Source organism: Carettochelys insculpta, chromosome 8 (assembly GCF_033958435.1).
Source record: "Carettochelys insculpta isolate YL-2023 chromosome 8, ASM3395843v1, whole genome shotgun sequence".
In the NCBI taxonomy this organism is placed as follows: Eukaryota; Metazoa; Chordata; order Testudines; family Carettochelyidae; genus Carettochelys; species Carettochelys insculpta.
In genome coordinates this window covers 63,160,282-63,184,117 of record NC_134144.1, presented here as the reverse complement: position 1 = coordinate 63,184,117, position 23,836 = coordinate 63,160,282, and the positions used below count along the sequence as shown (strand labels likewise).

Below are 23,836 nucleotides of genomic sequence, written 5' to 3'. Positions count from 1 at the left end.
ATCCCCACTGTTTTTTTCCTTGCAAAGAGGGAGCAAGTCCCTGACAAATCCATTGTCTTATAGCAGCCTAAAGGGACATTAGAAGATACTTGTTCTCCTTGTCTTTTTATAGGCTGGAAACACTAGGAAGTCCTGCCCCCCTCACACCTGTAATGGAAACAGTTTTCTGAGAATCATAACCATCAGTATGGACAGACTGAGCAGGGCAAGCAAGACTTAGTTGTAAGTCCAAAAGGGGTCAGATATGGGCAAATTTGCATTTGTAAAGTGCCCCAGGAGCAGCCATCCTGTACAGATGACATTCTACACATTTCTCTAAATGCAGATTTTGTCCACCACTAACTTCTTTTATAGTCCAATATGCCCTGGCTTAAAAACACCATATTAAAATGGTTTAAAATAGCTGTTTTCTTATCAATGTTTTAAAACTTCACAGTTTCATTTCAGAGTTCAGTCATCTGTCCATCAGAAGAGCCAGCCTATAGATTTCTTAGTGTTTTAAACTTGTTTTGGCCTAAAATAATTAACATTGTCTTTGTTAGATTGCCAGTTCCACTATTTTTTCCCCAAAGGAAAGTCAAGTACAGGTGTTGTGTGTTCACATTATACATCCAGAATAGAACTCTTCATTACCCACTGCTGCTTAGGTCTAAACACTTAGGGCAGGTCTAGACGGAGCTGTTTTCCCAGCAGCTCCACGCTAATGAGCAGTCTTGCAAATGGCTGCTCATTAGCATACTCATGTGGCTAATTAGCATAGCTGCACAAGATCTCTATGCCACCAGAGGCTCCTCCCAGCAGTAAACCAGCCGTGTGACTATGCCTCTGCCAGCAAAAACCCCCTCTGTTACCAGCCCCTTACACCTGAAAAAGTTCAGGCATAAGGGGCTGATGACAAAGGGGGTTTTTACCAGCAGAGGCATGTCCACACAGCTTGTTTACCGCCACCAGCAAGATCTTGCACACCTATGCTAGTTAGCCACGAGTATGCTAATGAGCAGCCATTTGCAATCGCGAGACTGCTCATTAGCATGGAGCTACTGAGAGAACAGCTCCATGTGGATGCGCCCTTATAGCATTACCCACTTCACTCCAGTCCTGCAATTTGATACTGGTATTGAAGATAAAGGACAAAAAATAGTGCAGTGAAGTGAAATATTTTGACCCTCGCATCAAACATTAGTGTTCCCTGTTCTTAAAAGTTACCCTGGCATAATTCAAATATTTAGTGCATCAGTCTTCATATAATTGGCACACGTTAAATGAAAGTGGGCTTCAAAAAGCTAAAATGGGATTCCTAAAATATTTTCTTTGTTTAGAAAAATCAGAAGTTCATTTTGTTCAGCTATAAGAGCTTAAATAAATGTAAAGAAACACATTTTATCAAAAAATAGACCATCAATTCATCATAAGTTTCAAAAGTACAGAATGGTATTTTGGAAGCAATGCAATACCATCAGTTTCGTGTGGGTATGTCTCAGTACCATTTCTATATGCTAATACACGGAGTGAAATATGCTAATGAGGTGCGGATGCAAATTTCCCACACCTCATTAGCATAATATCATGTGGTTTGGAGTCCGGAAGACCATTTTTCTGGATTCCAAAACGCCATGTAGAAGCGTGGCCCCGGAGCTGCGCTTCTACACAGTGTGATGTTATGCCTCATTAGCATCTTTCGCTCTGTGTATTAGCATGCCACTTCCAAAGGAAGTGGCCTTGTAGAAATGGCCAGTGTGTGTGGCTGAAATGGCAAGACCATGTTAAAAGCCCGTTTCAGCCCTGGTTTGTAGCAGTGATGGAAACTGATTTTTACATGGCTTTTGACTAAAGAAACATTGAGGTATATCTCCAGTTTGAGAACTCCTTAAAAACAAAACAAAACAAAACAAAACAAAAAAACCCAACAACCCTGTTACCACTTACACAGATGATTTAGCAAAATGAAAGTCAAGAAGTGTTCTTACAGTTTCACTTGTATACCACTAATGACCGAGTTGCCACATTGCCTAACGCAGCCCAGCATATTTGATCCCCAAAGTTTAGTGTTAAAATTAAAGATATGAATTCAAAAAATACTGGCACTTATTGAGAAAACATAGTAAACATTGCTTCCTCTTAAAAACTAGCTGCTGTTCTCAGCACCTTCTTGGCTACAAGCCGGAGTGCTACTTGCTGTGAGATAGACCAGAAGGCAATTGTTCCGTGTGAGACTGCTGCCTGCAGATACTGCACAATGGTGGTGTTCTTGACTCGTGGAGTGCAGCATGGAAGTGAAGTCTTGGAGTAAGTACATTTTTTACTCACATCTAATTCAGTTCCACACACAAAGAAGAAATCCTGCCAGCAAAGGAGTCAAATTAGCCATCAATAGCCAGAGAGTTACAACCAGGCTGGAGGAACAGGAGCACAAATCTAAATTAAAAAATAAAGATAATACAGTTTACAACATACACACTTAAGACATAGAATAATGAACAATTTAACAAGCATGAAGATGTACAAACTTCATTTCAAATACTGCCTATATTGATGCATATTAATCTTTCAGGGCTAGGAACTCGGCAAGAGTAACATGATTAAGCCTTACGATCAAAAGTGCTCCGTGTTGCTTCCCCAGTTGATTCAGGTTATCAGCTCTGAAAATGGTCAGAAAATAGCTGAACACAGCAAGAAAAGGAACAGGAGGGGCAAAAGTGGGGGTGGGGGGAAAAAAGACAACATTTTAATTGCCTCAGGCTTTCCCAAGAGTTTGTTTTCTGAGTAATTCTGATGTAGATTTCCATAACAGTAGAACACGGAAAACCAAACCACAGAACTGAGGCAAAGAAATGGGGGGAAGAGAACTGAAAGAGGGAGCTTACATAAAGTTCTTACTGAATGTTTTTCTACTGATTTATAATAAAGTAGGAAGAAAGGTTCTTTCAAAAACTCGCCCCCCCCCCCAAAGTAATCTTGTCTACATGGCTGTTTTTGCTTTCAGAAAAGTCTCTTCCTGAAGTGAGATTGCGTGAGATTATGTAAATGAGGCATAAAATTTGTAAATCAGCACTTCAGCTGCATTTTCTATCTCCCCTATTTGCATTCCTCCTCCAAAAGGGGAATGAAGTGTAACCGTAGCCAAAGAACACAGAGTACATTATGTTAAACCTAAAGCAGATACTAGAACTATATTAATTATTAGAAGGTAAATTGAGTTTTTAATCCTAGAAAAACTTTACAAGCTATATGCTGATTCCTTCCACTGACATTTGGCCACTTCTGGGATGGAACACAATAGCTGTTTTAACAGTTTGCAAGAGAATTAAACAGAAATTTAAGGTCAAGAGAAGCTACAGAGCATATTCAATTAACGGCAGGCAGGTTTTACTCAAGCTGGAATATGGCCAGCATATCTAAGGACTAAAGAACATTTTAGGAATTACGGGAAAGTAATGCACCATTAGTGCAAATAAGGCAAATGATGTGATTTTCATTAACAACTTTCATTTTACAAAGCAGCCAGGCAAAACAAATTAACAAAAAATGAAAGCTCCAAGTCAGTAAAGAAAGACAACCAGTTAAAAAATAAAACTCATACAGCCACCTCTCCAGGGAGTGATTATATATGTTCAGTTATATATGTTATTTTATCCCCATGAAGTAAAGTTTGTAAGTGAAATTACAAGAGAGTTAATTTAACATCTCACTGAAGGCTACAAGCAGGACTCCAGACTTGTAAAGGTGGTAACCACGAGGTGGTAACACACTGGTGCATTGTCAGCTACTGGAAGTTTCATAGGCTGCAGAGACATCTCTGGGAGGACTTCCAGAGATTATATAATGTGAAGTAGCTCTTCCCCAGATGTATTTCTTACCCTAGACCAGCAGAAATATTACTGTGCAGTATTAAGATACCACCCTTCTAGCTCTGCTCCCTTCCCGGTCAACATTTTCAGGATTTTAGAGAAGAGGAGAAGGGAGGGTTTGCCCCTCTGTTTTGATTTACTTAGTAGTCAATAGTCTTTCTTCAAAGATGTTTACAGCAGGATAAAAAACATGTAGGGCTTGTCTACACTAACCCTCATCTTTGAAGAGGGCATGGTAATCAGCTTGAACAGGGAACAGCAATGAGGTGCTGTGATGCATATGCAGCACCTCGTTAGGCTAATTTTCACCGCGCGAACTTTGAAGTTGGTAACTTCAAAGTGCTGGCAAACTGCTTAGCTGCAGGCACTTCGAAGTACCTGTGAAACTTTGAAGTGCCCTTACTTCCAAAGCTTTTTAGCAGTAAGGGCACTTCAAAGTTTCACAGGTACTTCGAAGTGCCTGCAGCTAAGCAGTTTGCCAGCACTTTGAAGTTACCAACTTCAAAGTTCGCGCGGTGAAAATTAGCCTAACGAGGTGCTGCATATGCATCACAGCACCTCATTGCTGTTCCCTGTTCAAGCTGATTACCATGCCCCTTCAAAGAAAGGGGCTAGTGTAGACAAGCCCTTACATTTCCAATCTAATCAAAATAAAAATTGTTTGAGTTATTTACAAGTAATTACATTGCTGCAATCCTGTAGCACAGTACTTTCCAACAACTGACACAAAATCCTCTAAAGTTTCAGATGTTTTACCTATCTTTATTTCACATAAACAAATCACAAACAAACCTACCAATAGAAGGTGATCTCGTTATGTTAGAATCTGGAGGATCCTCTTCAGGGGGACAGGAATCACAGAAGTCCCAACAAGCTGGACAAATTAGATTTCCAGCATGTAGCCAACCATTCATCTGAATGCTGACAGTTAATACTTGACCTGAGCGGCTGCATAAATACACTGTATCCTTGACCCAAACATTCACCCCTCTGGGAGAACAAGAAACCTGAAAATACAGAAACACAGGTTAGGCATACTACATTTAAACCTAAGTCAATCTATTTATTATCCAAACTTGTTTAAAGATTCCTCCAATAAGTAAATATTCTGTTCACAAACTGTCTTGGAGACAGCACAAATGAACTGGAAACACATATTGCTGAATTTAGAACAATTAATTGTTTTCATCTGCTATATATGTTGCAAGAATTGGTAATCTTTCTATGCAATTCCAGTGACTGACCCACTGAATTAATAATTACTATAATCATCTGTTGACTGTCCGTGATTTTATACAAGTGCATTTTCAATTGTACTAAGAATATTTTTGAATTCATTCTTTAAGGAGTACAGTCCAGATGATGATGATAATGATGAAAAATAACTTGCATAGAGGCAGTGCCTTCCACCTAAGGATTAAATCCCAGTATAAAATTACAAAATATAGAAAAGTATTCCTGTTTTACAACCGGGAAAACTGAGGCATCAACACAACCTTTTGGGGCACTTGGAGGAGGGGAAAGTGATCAAGAGTAGTCAACATGGATTCACCAAGGGCAAGTCATGCCTGACCAATCTGATTAGCTTTTACAATGAGGTAACTGGCTCTGTGGACATGGAGAAGTCAGTGGATGTGATATACCTTGACTTTAGCAAAGCTTTTGATACAGTTTCACACAATATTCTTGCCCATAAGTTAAGGAAGTATGGATTGGATACACGGACTGTAAGATGGATAGAAAACTGGCTTGACAAATGGGCCCAATGGGTAGTGGTCAATCGCTCAGTGTCTGGTTGGTGGTCAGTTTCAAGTGGAGTGCCCCAAGGATCAGTTCTAGGGCCAGTACTGTTCAACATCTTTATTAATTACCTGGATGAGGGGATGGATTGCACCCTCAGCAAGTTTGCTGATGACACTAAGGTAGGGGGTCAGGTAGATACATTGGAGAGTAGGGATAGGGTACAGAGCAACCTAGACGAATTGGAGAATTGGGCCAAAAGAAATGTGATGAGGTTCAAAAAGCTCAAGTGCAGAGTCCTGCATTTGGGATGAAAGAATCCCAAGCACTATTACAGGCTGGGGGCCTACTGGCTAAGTAGCAGTGCAGCAGAAAAGGATCTGGGGATTACAGTGGATGAGAGGTTGGATGTGAGTCAACAGGGTGCCCTTGTAGCCAAGAAGAATAATGGCATATTGGGGTGCATTAGGAGAAGCATCTCCAGCAGATCTAGAAAAGTTATTATTCCCCTATACTCAGCTCTGGTGGGCCTCATCTGGAGTACTGCGTCCAGTTCTTGGCTTTCCAGTATAGAAAAGATGTGGATGTCTTGGACAGGGCACAGCGGAGGGCAATGAAAACGATTACGGGTCTGAAGCACATGACCTATGAGGAGAGACTGAGAAATTTCACCTTATTTAGAAGCGAAGACTGAGGGGCGATTTGATAGTCTTCAACTTTCTGAAAGGGGACTCTAAAGAGGATGGAGAGAAACTGTTCTCAATGGTGACAGATGACAGAACAAGGAGCAATGGTCTAAAGTTACAGAGGGAGAGGTATAGGTTGGATATTAGGAAAAACTCTTTCACCAGGAGGGTGGTGAAGGACTGGAATGCGTTACCCAGAGAGGTGGTGGAATGTCCATTCCTAGAGGTTTTTAAAGTACCAGCTTGACACAGGGAGGCTGGGATGATTTAGATGGGGTTGATCCTGCTTTAGGCAGGGGGCTGGACTAGATGACCTCCTGAGGTCCCTTCCAGTCCTAGAATTCTACGATTGTATGATTCTCACCTTGGACAAGTCACTCATAGGACATCTGTAGCAGAGCTAAAATCTAACATCCAGATCTGTTCCACAGTCATATTCTTTACCCCAATTATCTTTTCATACTTACAGTGGATGGTGTAAGTTACATGTTCTTGTTAGGAAGGCATTTTTAAAGGATGCATAAGATTACTGCGTTATTTATCAAAAAAGGTTGTGATATTAAGTAATCTTAACCTGAATTTTTATAGAAGTTGTCATATTTTTAACCATTTCTAAATTTATTAAAAATTTCATCTGTACCTGGTAACATCCACTGCCCCAGTCAGGGTAACTAAGTTTTTTTCTGCACTGTGCCATGACAAAGGCTGCTTTCTGAATGAGACACACAGAGTTCGGCCCATATTTCTCTGCACCATAGTTTTTGAAAGGATCTGAGGGAAAGAGAAACATTTTTTCAAGAGTTAACTCAGCTTTGTTAAACAAACATCTGCAAGCCTCTAACAAACAAAAAACAAACAACACCCCCCCACATACACCCCTTAACATTTCAAACTGCTCATGGGATGTTATACTAAAGCACCCAGGCTCCATTTCCTGAATCTGTGAACATTGTACTACCTGAGAGAAAACTGACTTCCACTAGGGAAAGAAAAAAAAAATCAACTTCTGTTAACTCTAAACTGAGTAAGTGTTCCACTTGACTACAAATGCAAGTGTTTGTCTGGCCAGCCTGCAGAGTAGTAGTGCTAAGTTACACTCCACATAAGGCTACTGAATTGCTGGCAGCACACAAACTCAGGCTATGAAATAAGGCAGAAAGACAGCTGGAGAATCAGGTGGTAACTGTACAATTCAATTTACTCCACCCCATTTGTACCTGAAGAAAAATGGAAATTAAAAATGGTGGGAGTGGAGAAGGGAAGGAAACAATACTCCATTGAACAAACCAAATAATTGGAAGTAGACTGAAAACAGCAAAGAATCTTGTTATTAAAGAATGCTCTTCTTAACTGGAAATGTGTGGGTATCCAGATAAGACCATCCTTGTGAATACTGCAACAAAAATGCTTTGAAAATATACTTCATTATAAGCTGACCTGGCTGATTTTCCAATAGTCTACAATCTGAGCTGCGCTGAAATTCACCACTTAAATGCCAGCTAAATTCTTGACTGAAGGGGCAATAGTCAGCAATTTCTACTGAGCCACCATAATAAGGCAAATCTTCTGATGGTACTCCATTAAGACTGTCAAAGTACTGGAGGGGGAAAAAAAAAACAAAAAAGAAAGCAGTGAAATAGTTTGTACAACAAGGCCAAGTGTGTATATACCTTTTACTAAGCCTGCAGAAATTACAAATTCCATCATCTCTGGTGCTCTACACAGGCACTGGTAACAGGATGTTTAAATAATGCCTCTGAGCCAGACTGATCCCAAAGCACTTTAAACTCTGCATGTACATACACATACGTGCATATATTACATAAAACACTTCTCCTACCAAATCACAGTCACCTCAGAAGTGAAACAACACTATTTTAGCATTGCACAGCAATATCAGGCAGTTGTGTAGGTAAGGAACTGAAGGAATACCCTATAGAACATCTTCCAGTGAAATTAATGTAAAAATGTGCAGTAACATAAAATGGCATTTGTTCAGTGCCAGATTAATGTAATTGTTCTTTCAAAAAAGACACCAAACATGAGATTTCTCATCTGGTTGGAATGTCAGTTGCACATCATTGTAATATAACGAGAAGTCCTGTGGCACCTTGCAGACGTAACAGATTTATTGGAGCATAAGCTTTCGTGGGCAAAGACCCACTTCATCAGATGCTGCATCTGACAAAGTGGGTCTTTGCCCACGAAAGCTTATGCTCCAATAAATCTGCTAAATCTATAAAGGTGCCACAGGACCTCTCGTTGTTTTTTGCAGATACAGACTAACACAGTTACCCCTCTGATACTGAGCTTTAAACTATGGCACTTACAGTAACAATTATCCCTCTCACATTTTAGTTCACTGCCAGTTCAGACAGAAAGAATACTACACCTTAAGTCATCACTTAATCTTTTGCCACCTATGTTCCAAAAATAATTTGACCCGTTCTACTGAGTAAGACGTATTATACCTGATACTCCTGAGGTAACTGCTTTGGGAATTTCTGTAAATTGCACACTGCCACTGCCTTTTGGTCCTGTCTACAAGTTAACTGCAGTGGATTCCTCCTCAGAGTGTCACAGTACGGGCTGACCAATTGTTTCCTTCAAAAGAGTAAAAAAATTAGTTAAATTAGATCACATTTATATCAATTGCTTTTGCTAGGCAATAATTTAAGGCCAGGTCTCTCTTTTTCTCTCCCTAATAGGGTCCATCCTGTGATTAGCGGCCAAGTTCATTACTGTCATTTGGTCTTGAATGTCATTGGAAATGCAGTCATCTGTTTGACAACATAATATTCTTTAAAGACTTTCATTTAGGATGCACTTACTCATCTAGGTGGTCTAATTTTTTGCTATTGTCTTCACAAATTTTTAAGTGTGTGAAATTTGCTTTTCTCTTCACAAGTGTTTCAGGAGGTGACAGGACTAAAATTTGAGAAGACCTGTTAATACAAAATGTAACCAGATATGACCCCTATCAGTAAGGGTAACAAGTGGCAAGGATTATCTAAAATATTATCACAACTAACACAAACTAGGCCTGTTTTGAAGAGGACCTTAACACATGCTCTATTGTTGCAGGTGCAATCAGATATTTAAACTTCTAAAAGTACTATCATTTGCACTTTCATTTCAAATGAGGCAAGTAATAGCACAACCACTTTTCAAAACCAGACATAAAAATTGAAGAATGTAAAAGCAAGGAAATGTATGATGGAAACCAATGAATTATTTCTGCACAACCTAACAAAGGTGAGCTCATGCTCTACACAACAGACAAGAAAGATGTATATGAATACTGTCAAAGCCTGCTGCAATAACTGCAAATTCAGCAGGTTTCAAAGCATCCTACTGAGAAACATGCTGAAGGGAAGAAGGAACATTTACAGAAGATACTTATTGTCATGCATCAGAGAACAGATGGCCTTGTCAAATGATTCTGTAACACTCTGGTGAGACAGTGTGGAAATTTTGTTGCAACTAAAATTGAACTGTCTTCCAATTCAAAGTCTACAACGTGTCCCGATGAGCGGGACAGTTCATTGAACTTATGGCTTACACCACTGAACAGCCACACATTTTGTGAAGTTTATAATATGAGTGAAGACAAAGGAACAAACACTGAAATTTTAAAAAATTCTTACTTTTCTTTCTTTTGGTCAATCCAAAATTTACAGCTTTTCATCACAAAGTCACAGCCTTTATCACGTCCCCAGTGTAATTTCTCTGCCATGCTGTAATTGGCTTTATACCACCTGTGAAGATATTTTAAAATGGAAACACAATTGAGAAAGTTGGCTTCTGAGCAGTCATAAGACAGTTATAAAAACTTGATAACCTAATCTTCATTCACTGAAAATTTTCATGCATGTACATATATTAATATTACCTTCTGACTTTTTATTAACAAATAAGAAAAGCTTATGCTTTAGTTCACAGTCTGTAGTCATCATTCAGCAAGGGATGCACATCCAGCATTGTACAACAGATAAAATATGCCAAAGAAATATAAGTAATTGCCCAAAGGGCTTACATATATTTAGAAGAAATTCTGCTCTCCTACCCACAGGTTAGATCTTGACTGATTCTTTCCTCTTTCCATGCATGGAAATTCTATACCTATATGTGGCTTTCAATGAGAATTTTACCCTAAAGGAATAATTGGATTACATACATGGAGGAGTTGTCTTTATTGACAGAGTAATGATTGATGGCATTCAAGAGACAAATGAAGAGACTATATGAAATATTTTATATTATATAGTTATATCTTACATAAAATAAAGTTGTATTTGTTCACCTGCAATACCTCTAAGTCCATGAATCCCGCAGTACTTTCATTGTTTATAGCTTGAAAACACACAGGTCTAAAACTGAAGACTAAAAATAGTTGGTCTTTTCAATAACACTTACCCTGTATCCTCCATTAATGCTAAAGTAATCCGGGAGAAGACCCTGTTCTGTGTGTGGGATCCAGTCATTGCCTCATTCTGAAAATTACCAGTAACTGTTAGCAAGTTTCTGAAAAATGATGTACAGAGTGGTCAGGCAAAATGTGCTCTGAAAAGTATTTAAGTTAATTTCTCCACATGGATAAACTTTTAGTCGAAGTTGAGATGAAGAATTTTCAAAAAATGTTTCATATTTTCTTACCAACTTCCCTAGACAACCTTGACACTTGTTCCTTTATTGCTTACCTCCACCACACACACTAATTTGATATTGTGGCTTTACCCATGGTTACAAGGTGACTAGACTTTGTACTATAAAAGAAACAATGCTACATAGTCTAATAGGCTAAATGACTATCGTTTTAGTGAGGGAAAATTCCGTTGCCTTATCCACATGAATTTCTGGACAGTGGAGATGAGAAAAGCCAGATGGGAGAGAATGATGGAAAAGCAGAGATGAGCACTGAAACAGGTTACCTAGGGAAGATGTGGCTCCAGATCCCTATTACTGAAGGTGTTTAAGAACGGGTTAAACTAGTGGCCCCCAAACTTTTCAGGGTCAATCCTAGGCTGTGGCTTCTTTGCAGGGGAGGACACAAGCAGAGTAAGTGGGTAGAGACTGGGGCCCTAAATGACAAGAAGGTCTGGAGCAGGGCCCAGGACAGAGCTGTGGCAGGGGTGGAGCCAGAGCCCTGGCCAAGTGGTGGTAGGGGTTGGAAGCTAGGCTCATGGCTGGGTGAAGAGCTGTGAATGAGCCATGATCATGGGCTGGTGCTGGGGCAAAGCATGGGGTCATGACTGAAGCAGAGCTGTGGGTGGAGTGGGCCTATGTAGCACTCCTCCATGCCTCTGTAGGGCTAGCCTGACCCCTGCTGTGCCACCCAGAACACTCCTCTACATGCTTTGGGTGGGCAAACACCATAGTTTAGGGACTACTGCAATAGACACACACTTTTCAGGGATGTCTAGATATAGTCAATCCTGTCTTAATGCAGGGGGGAAGGCTAAATAGCTTCTCCTTTCACAGCCTAGGATTTCTATGACTTTATGACGTCCAACCAGTGATTAAGCTGCACACTCCAGGATCACAGATAAAAGGCAGAAGGAGAAAGAGAGGATGACAAAAAGAAATTGGCTCAAAGGAAATTCCACACCCCTCCCTGCCCCTACCCCATACACTCAGTAAACAAAGATTAATTTTAAAAATACATTTATAAATGTAGTTTTCTTAAGAAAACTGTGTGTGTAAAATCACTCCTGTACCAACCAAGCTAGGACTACTGCATAGCTGTATTACACTAAAATTCTAAGGGGAAAGTGTGGAAGACAGGTAAAGAACTATTGAAACATGAACTTCCAATTGTCATTTGATGCCATCTTTCTATGCACCGGTGAACCTGGCAGTCTCAGAATTAAGAGTTTGGAGAATAGTATAGGAGTTGTCTGGGAGTGACTATAGCACAACATAGAACTATTTTCAATGTATTTCAGTTAAATTTAACAGTGTTGGTTTTCCAACAGATCTACAGATATGCTTAAAAAAATCTATATGTTTATCCCCTTCAGTGATAACAGGCATATTTAGATTTATTTACCAACACTAACCTCCAACAATCGCTTTTCCCAGTGATTGAGCTCGGTACCCATGCCACCTTGGTTTTCAAGTTCCATTCCCTCTAAAATTGGGCAGTCAAAATGTTTCCGAGCCTCCTCCTACAAAACACAACCAGTGTTACAATCCCATTCTCAAAATACAGAGAAAAACTCAGATATGCACTTCCTGGGAACTATTATAGTATCTTTTTTTACCATAGTCTGCTATTTTCCTTTGAATGCTGGACTTCTTATTGAAGCTGCACCAAGCTAGTGAGTCTCCCAGTACTGAATCCAACAATCCAGCTGTCAGCCATTAATAAGTAAGATACCATACTACCTACTTATTTCATGTCAGGGTCATTTGAAAACAACATTTCACAAAAAAAGAAGCTGTCATCAAAAAGTTCCTGCCCCCTTTCACAATTAAGTATTCTCAGGAAATTCTGAACAAAATTTTTCCCATTAGAAAATGGTGTCTTGCCAAAATCAAATATTTTTATTAGAGCAGATAAATTCTGGTGGAATTTTACACCAGAAAAATCAAAACATACTGCTGTTATCCAGCAGGCATCACAATGTTGCCTAAGAATTGTGGCCTTCCCTCCCAGCTTTCACATCACAATAGGGCAGTAAACCAGGATGAGAAGCCACCCCATATTATAGTTCATAGTACAGATTTCAACACAGCATTAAAAGTTGGACACAAGTAGTTATTTCAGATTTCCTGAAAGTAAAGGTTAGACTAGGAGTTCTGGAAACAAGTCTACAATATCAAAAATAATGCTTGGGTGAAAATACCACTGTGCTATTTAATTTTTAATTGGTTTCTGTCCTCAATTCCTTTAAAAATAAACACTAAAATTTTAGAGGAAAGAGAGAGAGCATGGGGTGGAGGGAGCATGCAGGCAAGAGGCTCTCAATAGTCCTTGTATACTTTCTAAAACAACAGGAAAGGTCTACTGAAATTTTTCAACAGTGACACTTTATTATAGGCTGAATTAGGAAAACCTGTCAACAAAAAGTATTTAAATAGGAAAAGGTATACAAGTCATAAGAACAAAAAAGGATAAATACTGAGCAGGGAAAAGGATTAAAGGCCTCATCATTTAACCCCTATATTTTCTCTCGGCATTCCTATTATTTCTCCTCTTAGACCTCAAAGCCAATTAACTGTTTATCTTATTTAAAATATCCCTCAATTAACCACAAGGATGATTTTCTTTGACATTTTGCCTAAAGCAGGTTATGTGGCCAAGAATTTATTTTATTTAATTCTTTTTCATATCCAGTAAATTAACAAGATGATAATGACTGAAGTTCAAGTATCTGATGGTAAACAGGACAGACACAACATGAAAGAAGATTAAGTTCATCAGTACTTACAACTACTCGAGGTGTTATCAGAAGAAATACGTCATGGTGCAGCATTTTGTTACCTCGTATATCCCATAACCTCACTGCTTTTCCAACAACCTTATTGCTCCACTGATACAAACCTAGACTATAAGCAGAGTTTTAGTTAGAGAAATTTTACCAGTAGCTAAGCAACAAACACAGGCTATGCTGCAAAAACTACCTTCCATAAGTGAACAGCGCTCAGTATCCTTTTAATATGTACTCTAAATTCCTTGTTGAAAATGAAGTAGTTTAACTGGGCAATTGTCCTTTTTTTGTAATATTCTTCCTGGCTGTAAGCCTCATAACTCTGACTTTCAAGAAGCTGAAAGCCAGAATACATTTCTTACAGAAATGAAAAGGCACTGTCAAATTAACAAATCACAAAGATTTAGAGATTTAAAAACACACCTGTCATTAAAAGGTGGCAGCCCATCTGCATATCTTGCTGTCAAAGGATTTCCATCATCATCATGATAAAATGCAAACAACCCAGCAGAGAAACCCTTCAAGGTAAATCAAAAAACATATTAGACAATACTAAAAATCTACCTATGAGAGTAAAACCCATTAAGAGACCAATATACAACCCCAATATATACTGTATGATAAGAATATTATAGTTTAATTGAATTGCACAGATGTTTAAAGGTGCAAACTAAATAAAGTAGCTGGGAGAATATACGGAAATAACATATTAATATACCAAGTCTTACCAGTGCATGAATAATTTCATGTTTTACTGTGGACAGCATGCCAATAAATTCCTGAGCTTGAGTAGAAATCATATTTGGACACAAATTAGCATATCCAGCTACTGGCCTGCAAGACAAACATTACTTCATTTTATAAACTGGATTTTGACTAAATGCCAATCAATTTAAAAAAAAAAAAAAATCACATTAAATACCAAAAAGTAAGAAGTCTAAAAAGCATTAATCTGACTTAATGCAAACATCCCCAGAGGGCAAAAAGTTAAAAGTCTTTCCATATAATATCTTTCCTGACTGTAAATATTACTAACAGCATAAATTTAAATACAGGTTAAACACAGCATATGAAAAGTGAGTAATTATTGGAGTCCAATACGTTAACTCGGTGGTTTTCAATTTCATTTGCAAACCCTTACAAGAGTTCAACTGGAGGTGCAGACCCCTCTGGGAATCTTGATCACCCCAAATAAATTTCCCTCTTCTACACAATTTACTATAAAAGTGATCTAAAAAATTAGGCCAAGCTATTAAAAAGGAACTTGATTTACTGGACTTGCTTTAATGTAGGACTATATCCCATAAGGTGAGTATTTATTCTTAAGTACTGACTTGTGGCAGCAGAAACATAAGCCTCTTGTCTGCCCCACACAGGAGCTGCAGAGTAATCTGTCAACGAGCCCACAGAGCTCTGCAAATGTTTCAGGTACACTAATATTCAGGAATTATTGCTAGGCTAGTTTGTCCACACCACTATCTATTTAAAAAAAAAAAATCTTCACTCTGCTTAAGTTTTTAAAATACAGCCAGGATCAGAGAGGAGGGAGCTAGCTGCCTTCATGACAATTTAAGAGACAAAGTCCATCAACTGAGATCAACTTCCAAGAAACCTCACACATGTACTAATGCATGCGAATGAAAAATCACAATGTAATATTCTGCAGATGAGGGGCAATCCTACTCCCATTTAAATTAATAGAAGTTTTGCCATTTACCTCAATGGAAGCTCTTGACAGTATGCATATTAAGAAAGGAGTTTTAGCTTGATTCTGAATTTCCTAGGTTCTCTGGGTTTAGTGTTATTTGTTGTTGGGCTTTTTGGTAGGTTAATAACAAACTTCATATTAATTTAATAAAGACTGAAAATGTTTCTGTTAAATATTTGAAAATATAATTGAAAACATTTAAGAAAAATATCGTTTTGCAAAATCTCAAAGTGGACTGCATAATTACTGACCACTCAGGAGAAAGACATGAGAATGAAGGTTTTTGTAACCTGTAGCCTTCTTGAACTACCCTGTTCCACTACAGTAGAGTCATTTTAAGGCCAGAAAGAACCATCTAGTCTGAACTCCAGGCCACCAATGTCATCCAGCACCCACATGATAAACCCAACAACCAGAATTAGACTGGAGTATTACAACTCATGGGAGACTGAGTATTATGCACTACAGATAGAAAATAAGAGACTGAGGTGAACCAATACCTGAGAAAAACAATATACACCTGGAATAGTAACAGAGGTAGCTGTGTTACTCTGTACTCCAATAAAACAAAGCAGCCGAAATGTAGCACTTCAAAGACAAACAAAATGATTTATTCGGTGATGAGCTTTCGTGGGACAGACCCACTTCATCAGATCAATTTCATTTCCAATACAGACTGACATTTATAAGTATAGAGGACCAAAAAAAAAAAAAAAAAAATTGCCATAAAAACTGACAACTCAAATAGGATTGAAGGAAGCAGGTAAGAGGTAGGGGGATGTTAATTGTCCCATCTGAGATAATTATGAGCATCGAAGGAAGGGAAACGGATCATTCTGCAGGCGATATGCAACCCTGCATCAGAGGAAGTTACAAAACCTCCAAATGACACTGGGAATCTGATTTGGAGGAAAATTTCTTTTCAAACCTACTTGTCAGTCAATTACACCACAAGTTTGTGATCAGGAGTGAGCCAGCTGAACACTCAAGAGAACGCTTAGAGCTACATCGAGGCACCAGCCCACCACATTCAGAGCCCCTTCTCCAGCTCTGACCATCTCTGATGCTTCAGTGGAAGGAGACCAAAAATGCAGAATATAATGGGGACTGAGCAAGTCCCTTCCTTACCCCTGTGGGTGGACAGCTAAAGCCGTGAAACATGAAATTTTAGCAATGTAAGACAAACTAACTGTCCATTACATTAAGCAATACAGACCTAACTAGGAAGTTCAGCAGTGAGTCTAAAAACCTGAAAAAATGTACTGCTCACTAAAAGTTATCCTGGAATAAATTTTTACCTGTCCATTTCTGCTTCCAGTTGGCAGTAGGCTGCATAAGCAATAATGTTTTCCTGGCCACACCTTTCAGTAGTTAGAGCACTAACATAAAGTAGAAAATCGGCATCTCGAACTCCTTCTTGATCTGGTAAGCCAACAGGTCCACAATGCCATTCATTTTCACTACATATCCGACATTGCTATGACAATGCAATAAAAATGGGAAAGACATGAAATTAATAAAAGTAACTTGAATTCCTAAAAATGTGAGTGACTTCAAGGCACATTACTTTTTTTTAAAAGCCAAGTAACAATCAGAAACCCTCCGGTGGACTGGGTAATTACACTAGTGTCAAAGTCTTAAAAAAATAGTGATTTTGATTCCTTAGTTTAAATGCCTAATATAAAATGTACTAAAAAGGCCTTATATTCAGAGGATAGGTGTCAGCACTCACCTGTATCACTAGAGGTTCTCACTGTAGTTGACCTAAATGTGTCCTTATTCAGTATAATGAAATTTAATTATTTAAACTTAGTCAAAGTGCTAGAATGGTGTGTTTGAAAAATGGTATTAAGTGTGTAAAGCTAGAATGATCAGAGGAAGTCAGAGAACTGCTAATCCCATATTGTAGTATGAATCAAAAAGCCAGCGAGAAAATATACTGTGTCTATATCACTTAAGTGGAAGATCTGGATGAGTGACAACTTCAAAAACAGGACCTATGATGGCAAATTAATTCTAGCAAGTTGGATACGCTAAATAAGAAGCATTATGAAATGGCTTTAATATTCAACAACATCCCTTCTGAACCTATTTTCCTTAGGTATTTGTATAATTTTTATTTCTGATACACAGTCCACATCAATGTACTGTAAAGCAACTGCAGCTATTTTTGTAAGGATGAATTAACTAGTCTTTTGGCCCTGTCATATAATCAGAGAAACTCTGCCATTGTCTCTGATTGAATTGTGTATTATTGCTGAAACCTGATCATCCCCCCAAAAATAAATGCTACATATAAAGGTCAAACATGTTAACTTAATTAGCAATCTTCACAAACCATGAAATTTTGGATGTTTAGAAGTTATTTGGTTTGAACTACCTGTAAGTGTTCCTCAGGAACTATAACTGGACCACATCTCGTGTGTTCTGCACAGGCTCCTCGGCAATATCTATGGGGATCATCTTTCTTCCTTAAATACTGGTTTGTTGCACATTGCCTTCAAGTAATTTAGATTAAAGTCAGAATTATTTTAAAACTGAAAAGGCAAGCTGTAAAATAATTTATGGCAGCTAAAGATACAGAAATAAACAGCTGCTACAATATTATAGGGTAGGGCTTTATGAAAAATATTACTTGCAAAAGGTCACTGTTATTACACCACTGCGTAATAAGTCATTGTTCCACAGTTATATTAAAATCTGTTCAAACTATTTTAAATATCAATACAGAAAATAATATTAAACAAATCTTCACTTACCTGCTTAGTGAAATAGTACCTGTTGGTTTGCGAACTTGAAAAGTCTTCTCTAAATAAGAAATAGCTTGTGGGAAAAGTTTGTTCTAAATTTAATGAAAACAAAAATAAAAGCAATCATCTCCTTGCAATACAAGTACAAATGCATCCTAGAAGCACTAATGCTCACATTACAGGGCATTTGCTAAACATGAAAGCATAGCAGAGGAATGGATGGCCTGACATGAAGACTTGCTGAAGTCTTAAATGCAGCTAAGCCACTGTATGGCACTGCAGTCCTAACAGTAAAATTCACAATTATATACAGTTACTCTGAAATGCTGCTGTTGGAGCAAAGGACAACAGACAACTGAGGTACAGCATGTTGTGGAACAGCATTTGGGAGTGCAGAATGCTACACATACAAACAAAAGGGAAACAAACATAATATACCTTTATAAGGTATCGCTTCTCAGGGAGCAAACTAGGAAAAAAAAAAAAAGAGAAAACATTTTAATACAGACAACATATTTTTGCATTACAAAACTGTAGAAAAATAGCAGACCTACTTACTCCTCAACACTTCTGTCATATATAATCTTAATTCTCAGTTTTTGATCAACATGCCTCTTGAGAACATGACTTTCCTTAAGATAAACTTTGTAGACAACCTGGTAAAAAGAGGAGCAGAGAAGTTGTTTGACAGGTTATTTTTACATTTTTTTTAAAAATGGCAGGTATATACAAATTCTGAATGCTTCCACAGTGAAAGGCTCTTGATTTAAAAGAAAATAATTAAATAATAATACCCTAGACATCTCAGAAGTCAATGTATTTACTTACATACTTAGGCTATGTCTAGACTAGAGGGATTTGTCGGCAAAATGTCCATTTTGTCAACAAAACCCATGGATTGTCCAAATTTCCAAGTGCATTCTGTCAACAGTTAAGCAACAGAACACAGTGCTTTTGTCAATGGCTGTACCCCATTCATCACGAGGAAGAATGCCGCTTTCGACAGAGATCCAGCAACAAAACGCCAGTCTGGACATTCTGGGTGGCTTTTTATTGACAGAAAAGGCCTCTGGGACACTGCACAATCCTGTCTGCTGTGCTTCCAGGTGGCTGTTTTGTTGATGGAGTGGCCAGGCAGTCTAGCCACTCTCCATTGACAGAGTGGATAATTCTCTTGGTCCACTTGGCAGTCTGGCCACAATTTGTGGACAGAAATTTTGTCACAAGGTATCTTCTGACATATATTTCTGCCTACAAATCCCTGTAGACTAGGCATAGCCTTAGACACGCACCCTTTTGTCTCCTTTTACTTCTATTAGTTACATATTGACTAAAATAGTCTGAAGTTTTGTAAGACAGTTTCTTGAGCGGCTACACATATAATTTTGACTACAAACACCACTCCTGTCTATTTACTCTCTTGAATTTCTGGTGTAAGTTCCAAAAAGCTAACTGAAATGTTAGCAGCTACAGTCAGACCAAGTAGTATTAGGATTATGACAAACATTTAAACCTGGAAGGTCATATCAAATAAGCAGTTTTCTTTGCAACAAATTATTCTGGAATGGTCTCTATCTGTCATCTTTTTGTGTTATAGTTTGGGGTTACTCTGCAGAGCTTCAGCTGAGCTATTTTTTCAAAGCAGCTAATTTTGACATTTCTGAGATACTGACACCTCTCACTGGAGCACTATTACATTCCAACATCCTTCCACTATGAGATTCCTTACATGGATACCTATAAAATCCACCCGGATACCATGGTAGCCTAGTCCCCACTTCTCCCTCCCTTTAGCTAATGCTCCTTACCCCATGCCCCCTTTATTTCAACTGACACCACGCTGCTTGGATACCCCGATACAATCCTTTACCCCCTCCAAGACAATACAGTGAGAACACCCCAAACCTCTTCACCACTACTCAACCCTCTACCATCCAATTACACAGCAGGAACCCCCTCTCTACTCCCTGTCCCATCCCTATGCTGTAGACAGAGAGCGACCCATGCCCCTCTCACAATCCATACCTACCCCAACCCTTATACACAGGGCAGCCCAAGTACATCCCCACTCTTCACTCCACCATTAGCACATGTGAGAATACACCACACCCAGGGTTACCTATAAACTGGGTGTTTATGCAGCTGCTCGGGAAAGACTCAAATGCAGCCCAGCTGATTAGCAAAACACCCACAGGGTTAACATTCACACATGCCTCAGTGCACAGGAAAAAAGACTATTCTCCACATTGCTGGAAAAGATTAGGGGAACACTGCCCATACTCATTACACACAAGGCACCCCACACCCCCCCACTCCTTACCCCACTTCTACCCCCTGTACAGAGGACACCCCATGTCTCTCCCCAACCACTGCTCAGAGGGCTCCCTGGGACCCTCCTCCACTCATTACACTGGACAGCCCTGCCCCTCCCCCATCCACTGCACAGAGGGAACTCCGGGCCCCTCCCCCACTCATAGGGCAACCACATCTCCCTGTCCCAAATAAGGGTTAGGAAAATATGAGGGGGAGGGGCGGCTCCTCCCAGCTCCACCAAGCCCCAGGGAGCCAGGAAAGAGGCAGCAGCCACCAAGAGCCACAGGGAAGCAGCAGGGATGCATCTGCCACCCACACTCCCCCTGCTTCCGTGAGACTCGGGGAAGTGACTTACACGCTCTCTGGCCAGCAGCTGCACCGGCACAGCTGCTGGCAGAAAACGTCAGTGTGGATAGGGCCCAAATATGGGACAATTAGTTCCTTTTAAAAAAATACAGGACCATCCCGCCAAATACAGGACGGATAGTCACGCACTCCAGCAGAGGGCTCCCAATACCCCTCCCCCACTCGTTACACGGGACACCCTTGCCCCTCCCCCACTGCACAGCGGGCTCCCCATACCTCTCCCCCACTCGGTACACAGGATACCCCTGCCCTTCCCCCACCCACTGAACATAGGGAACCCCTGGCCCCTCCCCCACTCGTTACACAGGACACCCCTGCCCTTCCCCCACCCACTGAACATAGGGAACCCCTGGCCCCTCCCCCACTCGTTACACAGGACACCTCTGCCCTTCCCCCACCCACTGCACAGAGGGAACCCCGTGGCCGTTCCCATTACGCAGCCCCCTCAAAGCCCGCTTAGGCCCGCTCAGAGCCCCTGGCTCCCCCTCACCTCTCCGCCACTGGGAACGCGGTGGCGACAAGTAGAGGCGGCAGCGAGGGCCAGGCTACAGCCCAGCAAGAACAGTCCCCAAGCTTCCCGCACCCGGCGCCACGGCTGGGGCGCCATCTTCCGCCGCGTCTCCATGGAGCGAGTGAGTAGCAGCACGTTCCGCCCCAAGCAGCCAACCGCGACCAGGAGGAGGCGGAGCCCGGACGGGAAAAGAATCTGATTGGAGGAATTGGGCTGGGCGGTGAGGCTGAGATGGAGTGAGCCGGACTAGGTTGGTTAGTCCAGGCTGGGCTGGGCAGTCAGCGCCCTCCGGGCCGGCCTGCGCTAGGCTAGGCTGAGCTCAGTAATCAAGGCTGAGATGGCCTGGGCCAGGCTAGGCAGTTAGTCCAGGCTGGGCAGGTCAGAACGGGAAAGTTCGTGTGGGCTGGGCTGGGCAGCCCAGACTGCCAGATTGAAGTCTTTGGAGTCATGAGGAACAGCAGGAGAGGCTGCTGGGGACTGACTTGGCTAAAAAGGTGGTTGGCACAGCCCCCGGGGCGCTGGACACCTGCACAACTACTCTGTGGCCTGCAAGGTGATGGAACTTGGATGCCAGGCGCTTAACCAGTCACCTCCTCAGTTCAGAGGCCAGATTGACTTTTAAGACTTGGCTACAAATATATTGCTTAATAGTAGTAAATGGTGTTTAACAATTTTAATAGATTATGAATAATCTTATGCTTTAACTTCCATTGTCAAATTCAGATAAATAACCCAGTATTTAATTTACATTATATGTTCTTAAAAATGAGCCACATTTCTCCACCTTGTAGACATGTTAGCAGGACTGGTGTATTTCACCTGGCACAAATCACTTGCATCCATATATAAGTGTTTGATGACGTATCCTTGGTGTTAGCTTCACATGAGCCAGCAGAACTTGACTTTGGTGACATTAGCCATACCATAAAGCTAATCTGTTTCCTTGGCTTTTCCCTAAAGGAATAAATTCAATAGATGGCTTTTTTCAGGAAGCAGACTTGAGCACCTTACTCTCATTGTTTCTTGGGTGTGAATGTTGTTCTAAGTATCTTACATCTTTGAATTAAACTGAGCTTTTCAGAGTAAAAGTCTTGTGCAGAAGTTGAAGACTATTGAGTTTTATAGTTCTATGTGAGAGTAAGGGCTGCAAACTCCATTTTGAGTGTACAGCACTTTACCTTTTTGTTGTCCATTTGCTTCCATGTTGGACTGGAATTCCAAGTGGAGGTGCCAAAGGGCCAACAAAAGCAATTATTGACTCAGCTGCTCAACCACTGTAATATAATCACAGTAAACAAGAGGCTGGCATTTGCTCAGAGAAGATGGTTTGTTGAGAAGAAGTCATGAAGTAACTAAGTTCCTTGGTAGGACTCTTTGGGTATATGTGGAGATTGACCAGGGAGTCACCTAACGGATAAGTCTGGGAAGTTGTTCTCTTGTTTTGGGTATTTTCAGCAACGCTGAATACATATGGATACCCAAGGAAGGGTGACCTAGAGGAAGGGGAAATTATTTACTTGTTCCCATAATATCGGAACTAAAGACCACCAAATGAAATTAATGGACAGCAGGTTTAAAACAAATAAAAGGAAGTTCTTCACACAGTGCACAGTCAACCTGTGGAACTCCTTGCCAGAGGAGGCTGTGAAGGCAAGGACTATAACAAGGGTTTAAAAAAGAGCTAGATAAATTCATGGATGTTCGGTCCATTAATGGCAATTAGCCAGGATGGTTAAGGAATGGTGTCCCTGGCCTGTTTGTCAGAGGCTGGAGATGGATGGCAGGAGACATTTCTCAATCGTTACCTGTTTGGTCCACTCCCTCTGGGCCACCTGGCATTGGCCACGGTTGGCAGACAGGATAATGGGCTGGATGGACCTTTGGTCTGACCCAGTATGGCCATTCTGGGCTATGTCTACACTGGGACACAAGGGCCATGTCTACACTAGCCAAAAACTTTGAAATGGCCATGCAAATGGCCATTTCGAAGTTTACTAATGAAGCGCTGAAATACATATTCAGCGCCTCATTAGCATGCAGGCGGCCGCAGCACTTCAAAATTGATGCGGCTCGTCCAGACGGGGCTCCTTTTCGAAAGGACCCTGGCTACTTCGAAGTCCCCTTATTCCAATGAGCAGATGGGAATAAGGGGACTTCGAAGTAGGCGGGGTCCTTTCGAAAAGGAGCCCTGTCTGGATGAGCCGCGCGGTGGTGAGCCACGTCAATTTCGAAGTGCTGCGGCCGCCCACATGCTAATGAGGCGCTGAATATGTATTTCAGAGCTTCATTTGTAAACTTCGAAATGGCTATTTGCATGGCCATTTCAAAGTTTTTGGCTAGTGTAGACGTAGCCTATATTGAAATAGCTTATTTTGATGTAGCGAATCGCAATAAGCTATTTTGACGCGTAGAGTCCACACATCCTCCAAGGCTGGTGCCGTCGATGTTCAGTGTCCACATAGGAAAGCACTACATCGAACT

General features: G+C 40.5%; 1 protein-coding gene across 1 annotated transcript; it reads right to left on the bottom strand.

Annotated features, from left to right (window-relative positions):
• Positions 1 to 986: 986 nt before the first annotated feature.
• LMLN (leishmanolysin like peptidase) lies at positions 987 to 21,451 on the bottom strand. The gene is made up of 17 exons (XM_075001279.1): positions 21,335 to 21,451; positions 18,724 to 18,821; positions 18,604 to 18,634; positions 18,175 to 18,257; positions 17,796 to 17,913; positions 16,714 to 16,892; positions 14,436 to 14,541; positions 14,131 to 14,225; positions 13,708 to 13,825; positions 12,334 to 12,441; positions 10,691 to 10,767; positions 9,922 to 10,032; positions 8,746 to 8,878; positions 7,712 to 7,871; positions 6,915 to 7,045; positions 4,645 to 4,855; positions 987 to 2,415 (listed from the first exon to the last, which is right to left on the bottom strand). The coding sequence occupies exons 1-17, from the start codon at positions 21,449 to 21,451 to the stop codon at positions 2,315 to 2,317; spliced, it is 1,977 nt and encodes a 658-aa protein (XP_074857380.1). The 3' UTR covers positions 987 to 2,314.
• Between the last annotated feature and the right edge of the window lie 2,385 nt (positions 21,452 to 23,836).